This window comes from Hemitrygon akajei, chromosome 9, assembly GCF_048418815.1.
Source record: "Hemitrygon akajei chromosome 9, sHemAka1.3, whole genome shotgun sequence".
Lineage (NCBI taxonomy): Eukaryota > Metazoa > Chordata > Chondrichthyes > Myliobatiformes > Dasyatidae > Hemitrygon > Hemitrygon akajei.
In genome coordinates, this window is record NC_133132.1 from 23,484,021 (window position 1) to 23,496,811 (window position 12,791).

Genomic DNA, 12,791 nt, shown 5'->3' on the forward strand with positions numbered 1-12,791 from the left:
AATATCACCCTTCACTCCAATAACTGGCAATCCAGACTTTCAGCCTGGCATAATGGATTCTGGATTTAAACTTTGGATTTCTAAGGGTATTTTCCATCTAGGAGATTCGTTTGATGAAGGAACGATGATGTCTTTTAGTCAAATAGTACAGAAATTTAACATACCCAACAAGGATCTTCTTTGTTTCTTTCAGATAAGAGATTAAATACAGAAAACAACATCATTGTTAACTGATTTCTATAGTTCTAACATAGAAAAGAGGGTGTTTTGATCTAAGGGTGAAGTCTCCATTAGTACTTTTTACAGCATCCTGAGGTAATGTTCTTGTGGAGAAGCTGGGAAGGGTCTGGGTCTGGGGAGAAGAGCTGGGAGTAGAAATTACAGCTAAAACATGGGAAGACATTTGTGATAATGTAAAGAAAATTTCAGTTTGTAATAGAATTAAAGCATTGCAACTCAAAACTCTGCATAGAGCCCATGTGACTCCAGATCATCTCTTGAAATTTAAGACAGGGGTTTCTCCAATGTGTTCTAAATGTAAAGTAAATACTGGAACTTTCACCCACTGATTTTGGACCTGTCCCAAACTTCAGGCATACTGGAATGATATTTTGGGTGAAATGGAAAAGATTCCGAAGATGGAGCTTGAACTGAACCCAGTGTCTTTTTCTCTTAGCTTACCCAGCAGTTGTATTATTAATACACATCAGAAAAAACTTTTTAACATCCTGACTTTTTGTGTGAGGAAGAACATTTTACTTTGTTGGATATCAGATTTTTTGGTTGGCATAAATTAATCATGGAATACATTCCTTTGGACTTTTTGACATGTATGGTACACTCAAAAACAAATAGTTTTCATAAAGCATGACAACCTTTTCTGTAGTATGTACACGTAAACCAGTCTGCTATACTAATAAGGGCTTTTGTATAGGACGTTGTGGTGATGTCTATATTTTGATGGAAGTGTTCTGATAGCGGATATCTGTGAGGGGAAGAAACGTATCTGGAAATTAAAAGTTTTGTTATGCTGAGCAAAAAAAGTAAAAAAAAATTTAAATACTTACGTATGTTCAACAAGAGAGGACTGCTCCACAGCAAAGGGTTTTTGTCCAGCAATGATTACTACTCTTAAATCTAAGCCTTCAGCGTAGGTATTGAAAATCTTAAACACCTAAAGATAATCATTTAAATTAAGGAAAGAGAATTATTTGAATTTTTCAAATTAATTAGTTGATGTAACGCGCAATTTCCTAGCCTCCCATCTGATCTGTCCTATAAAAAGAAATTAGCACATACAACTGAAGTTAAAACAGGGAAGATAATGCATGCCCACATCAAGGGGTCTGAGATAGCGGGAGGTGACTTACTTTCCCCCAACTGTTACCTTGTGGGGCACATAAGAGCACCAGCTGGCCCTGCTGCAGCAAGTATTTAACAACTGGAGCTACTTACATCACCTCAATAAGTCATTTCCCACAGTGCAGGTGTTGCCAAACTCCAAAGTACAAAGACAGACTTTCTAATCTGGAAAATGTGATAAATGACTAAAAGGTCCAGACTTGAGCTTTTCACATTGAAAACTATAGAACTGGCAGCTCTTGAAAACCTGTGGATTTGATTGAAAAGTAGAACTAAAAGAAAACTAACAACAAAACTGAAAAATGAACATTTTAAATGTTTTGCATCCTTTTCTATTACAAAAAAATTAAGTACAGAATGACAACACACACAAAATGCTGGTGGAACACAGCAGGCCAGGCAGCATCTATAGGGAGAAGCGCTGTCGACGTTTCGGGCCGGTACAGAATGAGTTCGCTTTTACAAAGCAATTACTTTTTGCTTACTGAATATATTTTGCTCTCTTTTCTTCCTGAGCCATTCATGATATGATTCTCCACCAATGGTGGTCACAGGTCTACAGTTAATGGTTTGTAACTGCAGCTTGGATAATTCTGCTTCACTTGGGGACTTTGCTCTGACATGGTAAACTTTGGAATTCTAATCCATACTTAATCCCAATGGCTAGGATCCCGAATACACTACATGGCCCGCAACACCAACTTATCAATACAACCCACAGAACCTGTTGTCATCAGATTTCTACAAAGTAGATGCAAAATAATTTGAGTACCATCTCTTCTTTACCTGTAGAGCAAGTTCTTTAGTAGGCAATAAGGCCAAGACTCGAACTCTGCACACTGTGCAGTCCATCAATGCCTGTAAATGGACCCAAAGATTAATCTGAAGTATAGAATGAATGCATAAATGATGAATTGCAATCTCAGAACAACCGAAAGAAAATAAACTATTTTTGAACATTAGTCACTCTGGGAATATATGCTGGCATTCTAACATAATAATCTGATAATTGGCACTGGGATAATAACTAAATATTTTCCCCCAGTGGTGCTGAGTAAAGGATTGGCCAAGAGACTACAATGAATTTTGCTCCTCATCAAAATTGTATTGTGGAACTTTTTACATCCAATTGAATAGTTGGATAGGTCTCAATTAACCAGTTGTCATGCACAACTGTGTCAGGGTAGACTATGTTCTGAGATCTCTGGATCAAGTCTTAGAACACATAATGTGAACTTGAGGCAACAGTCAGTATCTGCTTGGCAGTGCATCTAGGTCAATAAGCTCACAAACATGCTGTCTACAACACAGTAACCTCCAGTATAGCAAATAGGTGGCAAGGGATTACATTTAATTTGATGCTGTTTATCTGACATCAGAATGCTATCTACTAAAGCAGACAGCAAACTGAATTTTTAGTCCACAATCTTCTCCAAGGACCAGGGACAAACTGTGCCATTATGGGACCTGCCTAATTTAGTAAATCTGCCAGGGCAAAGCACAGGTTTGAATGCCATTTGCCTTGGCAAGATTATTACTAAAATGGAAACCATTTGAACAAGGGCACTTCACAAGGGCCTATAAAAAGTTAAGTTTAAGTTGAATGGTCATTGTTGGAATGGGATAAACTTAGAGTGGAGAGCTTGAAGTTTTCACTCAACAGACTTCAGCAAGGAGAGGCGAAGACTAAGTTTCCAGTAAGTTTCTTTCCTTCTTATTACACAGTTAAAAGCAGTGGGAATGCCAGTCAAGACTGGGGAATGCTTCTTCTGCAGGATGTAGAAAGACAGACGTCCAGTATCCCTTACGATTACACTTGCAAGAAGACCATTTTAGGTGACTGGAACTGCAGCTAGATCATTTAGGAAGCTGAGGGACTGATTGACAGAAGATACAGGGAGGTAGCTATACTTAAGATGCAGGTCACAGGAAACAAGGTGACCATCAGGAGGGGGAAAGGGGATAAGCAGCCAGTGCAAGGTACACTTGTGGCTGTCCCCTCAATAACAAGTATACTGCTTTGGATACTGTTGGAGGGACAACCTGGGAGAGTAAAGCCACACAGGTCTCTGACACTGTGACTCAGAAAGGAAGGTGGGGGGAGGAGAGCGGTGGTCTTAGGGGATTCAATTGTTGGGAGTCATAGTCATAGAACAATCCAGCACAAAAACAGGCCCTTAAGTCCATCAAGTCTGTGCCAAACTATTATATGGCCTAGTCCCACCAACCTGCACCTGAACCATAGCTCTCCATACCCCTCCCACCCACATACAATACCTACCCAAATTTCTCTTAATGTTGAAATTGAACCTGCATCCATCACTTCCTCTGGCAAATTTCCTGTCTCCCTCCTGTAGGTTGAGCTTCTCTTGGAGAAGAGGATGAGAGAGGTGTACAAGATGATAAGAGGCATAAATAGGGTGGATAGCCAGCAGCATTTTCCTGGGGCAAAAATGGCTAATACAAGGGAGAAAACTTTAAGATGATTGGAGGAAAATATAGGGGGATGTCAGTAGTTTTTCTTTAATACAGAGAGAGGTAGGTGCTTGGAACATGCTGCCAGGGGTGGTCACAGAGGAAGATATATAAGGAACGTTTAATGGGATGAAAGAAAACTGGAGGACCATGTGGGAGGGAAGGGTTGGACTGATCTTGGAGTAGGTAACGGCCTGTGCTGTGCTACACCATTCTATGCTCACTGTGGAGGAAGAGTCAATGTAGTTGATGTATACTAATTTTTAAAAACTTTTCATGCAACATGATCAACTAATAGATTGCATCAGTGCCAACCTTAGGTTAAATGATGAAACCAACAATTGTGATCACTGGGAATTTATCAAACTACACATTGTAAGCTATGAGGGCTTGAGTGGAATTAAGATGCAATAAATGAAGCTTTCAATTTTGTAATGAAATAAACATTCAAGGTAGTTAGGTCCTTGAAGTTAAGTACTATAAATATATGCATAAATGCAGCAGTTAAGTGGGAGACAGTGGCCACCATTTACATGCTCATGTACAAACTGATTTATGTACATAATTAACATAAATCCACATTACAGCTAAATGCACAAATCCAAATACCCACTTAAGACATTCGGCCCATCAAGTCTGCTCCATCATTTGATCATGGCTGATCCATTTCTCTCTCAACTCCATTCTCCTGCCTTCTCCCTGTAACTTTTCACACGCTGACTAATCAAGAACCTATCAACCTCCACCTTAAATACACCCGATGACCTGGCCTCCACAGCCACCTGTGGCAACGAACTCCACAGAATTTCAGAAACTGATAAGACAATGTGACTAACCCACCAAAGAACTTCAAAATCTAAATGTGACTTCCTGGTCAGAAGTCTAAACAAAAACAGATTTGACATCATCACATTACATTGTCAAAGTTATTGTGTCTACTGTTGAAAATTGCCTTTGCCACTCAATCAAGACCCAAAAGAACTAGTCCTGGAAAGCAATCATCACAATAATTCACTACAGTAATAAACAGTGCACCAGCAATAACCATCACAGTTTGTCCTAAGACAATCAATGCATTTGAACTACCATACCAATAATGATCATCATTACATTTCCATACAGTCAATCATCCAGCTAACAGGACAAAACAGGTATACCCTGTATACCCTGACAGTGATTCATAAAACAACAAACTCCAAGGCTTACAGTACCAGAAAACCACATGACCAATGGTTAAAAACACTATAACAAAGACCTACTTTATGACAAAAAGACAGAATGGACCACACATCAATCTGCAAATAATTTATCAGCAATATTCCAGATGGCAAAATAAATGGCATCACCTGATGATGATAGTACTAAATTCACAGCCATACTAGAAATGTCTGAAATGAGCTGTCCAAACATAAAGAAACTGGAAAGCAATGAAATCTAAGCTTGAAACCTCAAAGAACATTCTGATGAAAGCTACAAAGAACAGCATTCCAAGACATTACCAAAAATAAAAGCCACATTCCAGTTTGGCAATATTATCTATACTTTAATGGACAGGAGGAGGAGTATAGGAAACTGATACAGGACTTTGTGATATGGTGCAACTCAAACTACCTGCGTCTCAATATCACCAAGACCAAGGAGATGGTGGTGGACTTTAGGAGATCTAGGCCTCATATGGAGCCAGTGATCATTAATGGAGAATGTGTGGAGCAGGTTAAGACCTACAAGTATCTGGGAGTACAGTTAGACAAGAAGCTAGACTGGACTGCCAACACAGATGCCTTGTGCAGGAAGGCACAGAGTCGACTGTACTTCCTAAGAAGGTTGGCGTCATTCAATGTCTGTAGTGAGATGCTGAAGATGTTCTATAGGTCAGTTGTGGAGAGCGCCCTCTTCTTTGTGGTGGCGTGTTGGGGAGGAAGCATTAAGAAGAGGGACGCCTCACGTCTTAATAAGCTGGTAAGGAAGGCGGGCTCTGTCGTGGGCAAAGTACTGGAGAGTTTAACATCGGTAGCTGAGCGAAGGGCGCTGAGTAGGCTACGGTCAATTATGGAAAACTCTGAACATCCTCTACATAGCACCATCCAGAGACAGAGAAGCAGTTTCAGCGACAGGTTACTATCGATGCAATGCTCCTCAGACAGGATGAAGAGGTCAATACTCCCCAATGCCATTAGGCTTTACAATTCTACCGCCAGGACTTAAGAACTTTTTAAAAGCTATTATTAATGCTTTTTGAGATAGTGATTTAGATGCATATCATATTTTTTTACTGAGTTAAGTATTGTATGTAATTAGTTTTGCTACAACAAGTGTATGGGACATTGGAAAAAAGTTGAATTTCCCCATGGGGATGAATAAAGTATCTATCTATCTATCTATCTAATGAACACCATGAGGAGCTTATTTCTTTCCTTGGAAACAACAACCAAAGGTGCTTTCCATCTGAAATCTCATGAAACAATGTCACCCATAATGTAACCCAATGTACTATAACTGTTTTCCAAACTACTCTGACAGTTTGGCAATTCAGCTCCGCACTGCAGCGTCAGCATAGATTATTGTGTTCAAGTCAAAAGAGCACGTGTACAGCCAATGACTCTTCAGCCCACAACCTTCTAATTCAGAAACAAGTGTGCCCAAACTGACACGGACAATTAACCATTTATCTTATAGCTTTTTAAAAATATTGACTGAGTGCACTTTTGTCATTTCCAATTGAAGAAGCAGAAAGTAGAAAGAAGTGATACATCAAGCTCACCTGAATAACAGGAATAACAAATGCCAGTGTCTTGCCACTACCAGTTGGTGCAGACACACAGATATCACTTGGCCTGTAGCCTGCTCTGCCCAGCGTAAGCCCATGCTTTGAACTTTCCAGCAAGGCAGGAATCACCTCAGCCTGAACTGCAAAGGGTAAAACCACAGAATGTTTAGTCTTGCAGGAACAATAATGTGGATTTTGTGTAACATGGCAATCCCCACCAGTAAACAAAGGTGCACATTTTAACCTCCAAAGAGCAGCAACAGGAACAGGAATTGGTGATTCAGTTGTCTGAATCTGCCTGCCATTTATCAGCCTTTGTTTCTTATCCCATTGACACTTGCACCCAACGAATATCTACAACTGCCTTTACTGATTTTTTTTTGTTAGGACAAGGTTAGGCTGACAAAAAAGCTGTATATTTTTACTGCCGATTGATAAAGGATCTAGTGCTTTCCCAGCATAGATGATGAATAAACTCCCCTCGGGAAGATCATCCCTGAAGAAGATGGGAGAGTTTGTCACAGAAACATTGGTTAGAATTGATACCTGTACCCAGCCGGTAGCCCAAGCTGCTTTTATGATGTTATGTGCCTGTCATGACTCTGCAAGTAAATGCTTCATCACACTTGAGCATACATGTACTTGTGCGTATGAGAATAAACTTTACTTTCAGCTTCATGCACCCTGGTGTATACATCAACAAATTTCATCTGAATCATAGATAACAAACAACGTAAAGCAACTGAGAAAAGAGGAAATGTTAATCTTTCTGGGCAATGACTCTTCCTTAGAACTGGAGAAGTGAGAGAATTGGCATGTTTTACATTGCAGGAAAGGGAAGTGAGAAGTGGAGAGAACAAAGATAATGCCTGTGATAAGATGGGGACCAAGATTTCCCAAGTAACACATGTTAGCAATAGGGTGTCTGTTCCTCCATGATCAACACTGCCCTCAACAACATCTTTTCTATTTTACACATGTCTGCTCTTACCCATCTTCCCGCCACTCTACCAGGGATAGGGTTCCTCTTGTCCTCACCTACCACCCCACCAGCCTCTGCATCCAGCACATAATTCTCCAAAATTTCCATCATCTCCAACGGGATACCACCACCAAGACATCTTTCCCTCCACCCTACTTTCTGCTTTCCACAGGGATTGCTCCCTTGTGACTCCCTTGTCCATTCGTCCTTCCCCTCTGATCTCCCTCCTGGCACTTATCCTTGCAAGCAGAACAAGAGCTACACAAAGTACACTGCAGATGCTGTGGTCAAATCAACACGTACAAACAAGCTGGATGAACTCAGCAGGTCGGGCAGCATCCGTTGAAAGGAGCAGTCAACGTTTCAACGGATGCTGCCCGACCTGTTGAGAACAAGAGTTACACCTGCCCCTACATCTTCTCCCTCACTATCAGTTAAGGCCCTAAACAGTTCTTCCAGGTGAGGCGACACTTCACCTGCGAGTCTGTAGGGGTCATTTACTGCATTTGGTGCTCCCGGTGTGGGCCCCTGTATATTGGTGAGACCCGACGTAGACTGGGAGACTGTTTTGCCAAGCATCTACCCTCCATTCAGCAGAACAAGCGGGATCTCCCAGCACCTACCCACTTTAATTCTTCTTCCCATTCCCATATGTCCATCCATGGCATCCTCCACTTCTTGATGAGGCCACACTTAGGTTAAAGGAGGAACACCTTATACTCCATTTGGACTGATGGCATGAACATCAATTTCTCAAACTTTTGGTAATGCCCCCCACTCCCACCTCCTTCACCAGTTCCCATCCCCTTTTCCCTCTCTCACCTTATCTCCTTGTCTGCCTATCACCTCCTGCTGGTGCTCCTCCCCCCTTTTCCTTTCTTCCATGTCCTTCTGGCTCTTTCACCAATCAACTTCCCAACTCTTTACTTCATCCCTCCACGTTCAGGTTTCACCTATCACCTGGTGTTTCTCTCTCCCCTTTCCCCCACCCTTTAAATCTATTCCTCAGCTCTTTTTCTCCAGTCCTGCCAAAAGGTTTCGGCCCAAAACATCGACTGTACTTTTTTCCATAGATGCTGCCTGGCCTATGTGTGTTGCTTAGCACCAGAATGTCAGGCAACATTTGAGGGCTACCCCCAGAATAACATTGGATGTGCCAGCAGTTAACAAATGACACATTTCACTGTATGTTTCGATATACATGTGATAAACAAATCTGAACTGGAATCTGAATCTTAAAGAAAGTCCTCAGCTTACTTTCTGAAATTATAAAATATATTTTCTTCCCTATGGAAAATAACCTATCATGTTCCAAATACACCCAAAGTCAGTTGGCCTTAAACATTCATTCTTCCTTAGTAATGGCAATTCAAATATGCAGGGGCTCAACCAACATACTCGGCTGAAACTGAAGAGGAAATCATTTGCCTGCTGAAAAATATCTAAACATATCCTATTTAGCCCAGTCACGTGTTTTACCTACAGATAATGCTGATAACATAGCTTAACACTCCAAGATATTTCACAAGTGTTAACAGATCAACAGCAACACAAAACAAAGGAGATGCTAGGTTGACTTAGCTTGGGGTCAAGATCGGCTTGAAGGACCTTGTGAAAGACAAAGCGAAAGGTAGGTAGGCAAGCAGGAGAAAGAGGGTGGGGATTCCAGAGCATTGGTCCTTCATAGTTAAGAGCATAAATGGCAGTAGTGAAAATAAGAATTGGAGCTGTTCGAGTAAGGTTTCCTATTTGGAAGAGATATTACTATGGAGGGGAAAGGTTTAAAAACAAGCCAGGGAATTTTCAAATGGAGCCATCAAAGGAAAGGAATTTAATGCAAGTTATGTGAACAGATAAATATCATTTTGCAAATGAAGGGATCTCCCTCAAACTATTGGATGTGCCCAAGTTAGAGGTCAAAGAAGTTGGAAGCAATTATTCAAGCTGAGGCTCCCAAACTTCAGCGGTAGGCAGAATTATTGCAGAAAGTAATGAAGGCTAAGAGATTCCTGATTGTATATCCCTGAAAATATAAATCCACAGGCAGAACACTCAAAGAGCAGAAAATACCAGATCTGTATCACTTGTAAACTTGCACCATGTGTTACAGGCTTCTGGGAGAGAGCAATCCAGTGGATGGATGGATGAAGGACAGAAATCATTGGCAAGTGAATACAGTCAATGTCATACAGCACATAAACAGGCCCTTCGGCCCAAGTGATCATGCTGATCAAAATGCCCCATGCAAGCTGGCTTCATTTGCCAGATTCAGCCCAATAGCAAGAGGTATTTACATAATTCTTAACAGTACCTGATTCTAGGGGAAAGGACATCATTCTTCACACAAAGAGATGGGAGTGTGGAATGAGCTGCCAGATTAAGTGATAAATGCGGGCTCACTTTTAACATTTAAGAAAAACTTGGACAGGTACATGGATGAGAGGTGTATGGAGGGATATGGGCCAGGTGCAGGTCAGTGGGACTAGACAGAAAAATGGTTTGGCACAGCCAAGAAGGGCCAAAAGGCCGGTTTCTGTTTCTATGGTTCTACCATCTTAAAATCAATGACGCAGGTAAGAAAATAACACAGGCATGATTTACTTGTTCACGACAAGTAGGATGCATCCGAACAAGAACAAATACAATATACCCAAGATATCACAAAAATATGTAATAGATGAGGAGGCAACCACCAGCTACTTAGTCTGTACCTGCTCTTTCAAAAACCGATTACTTATTCCTAATACCAACTCTTTTTTCACATCCTCACAAATTTACCTTTTAAGTAGTATTTATCCAATTTCTGTTTGAAAGCGAAAGTTAAAGGACAAAATGTTCAGTAGATTTGTAAATTTGAGCATCAAAATTCTAAAATTCATGTTTAAAAGTAAATCATTGTGTAACTTCTGCATTTTTCATTTAGCTTATATCCATTCCCTTTCATTGTCAGCCATTTACTCCTCCAATAAAATACTGTTCTTAAATCTTACGGTTTATGCACCTCATAAAATTGCTCTTAATCTTGAAGACAAACAGAACTATATATATATAAAATAAGGATGAAACATTGTTTTCAAACAGTAAAAGCAACATACCTGGAAAGAAGGAATGGATCCCATTAGCTTGAAGCTTCTGAATTAGTTTAGGGTGGATTCCTGGAACATCCTCAATTCCTATAAGATTCTGTTTGATATCTTTGTTGACCAAGGTAGGTTTGGAGAGCCACTGTGGTAAAACACGCTGTACCTGGGGGTAAAATGGTATATAGTTTGTGGATGAAGACGAGAAACACAGAGAATAAACTATTCTCCAATTCATCATTTACCTCATTCCAGCACTACCATTAATCTAAAATTCAAGAAGGTTCAAGTACTTGTGGTGCTAGATAAGTTGAGGGAAATTGTGTTGCTGTTCTGTGAAAATTAGTGTGATCAAGACAAACATGCACATTCTATGTTGCCCATTTCAAATACTCTCAAAACAGGTAACAAAAAATTCATTATTCAGTTCTGAATTTGGATCTAAAGTTCCATAAGGTCTGGGGACCTTTTATCGAGTACTTTCATAACCTTCCTCTTGACTAGGGGTTTTGTTTTTTTTCTTCCTCTTTTCGGTCCCTTGCTTTCAGCTCCCTTTTTTTTCTGGTAGTAGGCATTATTATCCTCTGTTGCTAAGTGTATTCACTGTCTGGGAGTTTGACTGTTCTGACTTATACTCTCTATATTGAGTTGCGGTTGGTCTGGAGGAGTTATTGTTTTTTCTTGTGTTGTGGGGCTTGGGGAGGATACTAAGCTTACTTGTCTTTAATTTAGGTGCTTTTTTTGTTAATTCCCTTCCTTTGTAGCACATTGTTATTGTATGCTTAATTTTGCACTGTATTAATGTTCCTCATTGGGATTTGGGGTTTTTAATTTGTAAAATGTTTTGAAAAACTAATAAAAAACTAATTAAAAAAAAACAGGTAACATATATATATATATATATATATATATAATTACATTCACAGTACAGTCCTTTCTATGTCTTGTAATAGAACTAAATGCTAAAATGAAATTCATAGCAAAATCTCTATCCTGTGCCAGTTCCCAGGACAATTACATCACTAAACACACTAACCTATCACCATTCCTAGGACATAAACAGCATGGCTCAATATACTTTTCCTATCAAAACTCTCAGTAAAGACAAGATAAAGAGAGAAAAAAAAACCTCTACACTGAAGTTGGCTAACGGCAATGGCAGGAGCCATTGGATTTACCAAGAAGGGACAGTATGTTTTACTATGGTGTGCAAGTGTTTGCAATAAAAGGAATTGAAAGTCAATAAACTCGAATATGAGATTAGGACAATGCAATGATTCAGGAAAGCAGAAGATTGTCTGAACACTGTTCCAAGAGAAGTCAAAAGACATAGGATGGTGACTCTGAAGGTGGCATGTACGTGAATCCAAAAGACAGCACTAGAGCCTCAGCTCTGCATTTGTCCGATAGGTGCTAAATTCTAACAGATTTAACAAACTGATCATAGAACAAATCATAGGCCATTCAAGTTGGGTGACTGAAAAGGAATACAGCAGTGACAAGGGATAACTCAAGTCGGGTCTCCATTGCACATTCCTTCAAAATCTTTTGAAGGGAAAGATTCAACTTTCATGGCCTACATGACAGCCAATAGAATAGATAACCAACAGAGGGATCTTGCTATCCTTGTATACAAACGATTGACAGTTAATATGCAGATATAGCAAGCAACCAGAAAAGGCAAAGGATATCTTGGCTTATCTGCAAGATCATTAGAGAAGAATCAGGCCATCTTTCTGTAATTATATAGGGCCCTGATGCACCTGGAACATTATTGACAGATTTGTTCTCCATAAAAGGAAAGGAAATATTTGCAATATGGTTGTGCAAAAGAAGTCAATCAAATTGATTCTTGGATGGGTTATAGGATGGGATGTTAGAACATGTTGCATGAGCAGAGATTAAACAGACTGCACCTCTACTCTCAAGTTTGGAGTGGAGATTTAATTGAAACAGAGAAAATATATTACAAAGCTTAACAAATGGCTACAGGGAGGAAGCTTTTGCGCCCATTGTATCTGGGACCACAGATCAATCAAGCATGGGTCAGACATTCAAAACTGAGATGAGAAGAGATTTCTTCATCACAGGCCAGTGAAACTTGCTGTAGAGGATGTCATTGAAA

General features: G+C 40.0%; 1 protein-coding gene across 1 annotated transcript in view; it reads right to left on the minus strand.

Annotated features, from left to right (window-relative positions):
* The window catches only part of ddx51 (DEAD (Asp-Glu-Ala-Asp) box polypeptide 51), a 56,728-nt gene that overhangs the window by 34,331 nt on the left and 9,606 nt on the right, over nt 1–12,791 (minus strand). The window contains exons 4-7 of the mRNA XM_073055624.1: nt 10,682–10,832; nt 6,599–6,744; nt 2,149–2,220; nt 1,068–1,174 (exon numbers count right to left, since the gene is read on the minus strand). Coding sequence (XP_072911725.1) covers nt 1,068–1,174; nt 2,149–2,220; nt 6,599–6,744; nt 10,682–10,832 — 476 coding nt within the window. The remainder of the gene's footprint in view (nt 1–1,067; nt 1,175–2,148; nt 2,221–6,598; nt 6,745–10,681; nt 10,833–12,791) is intronic.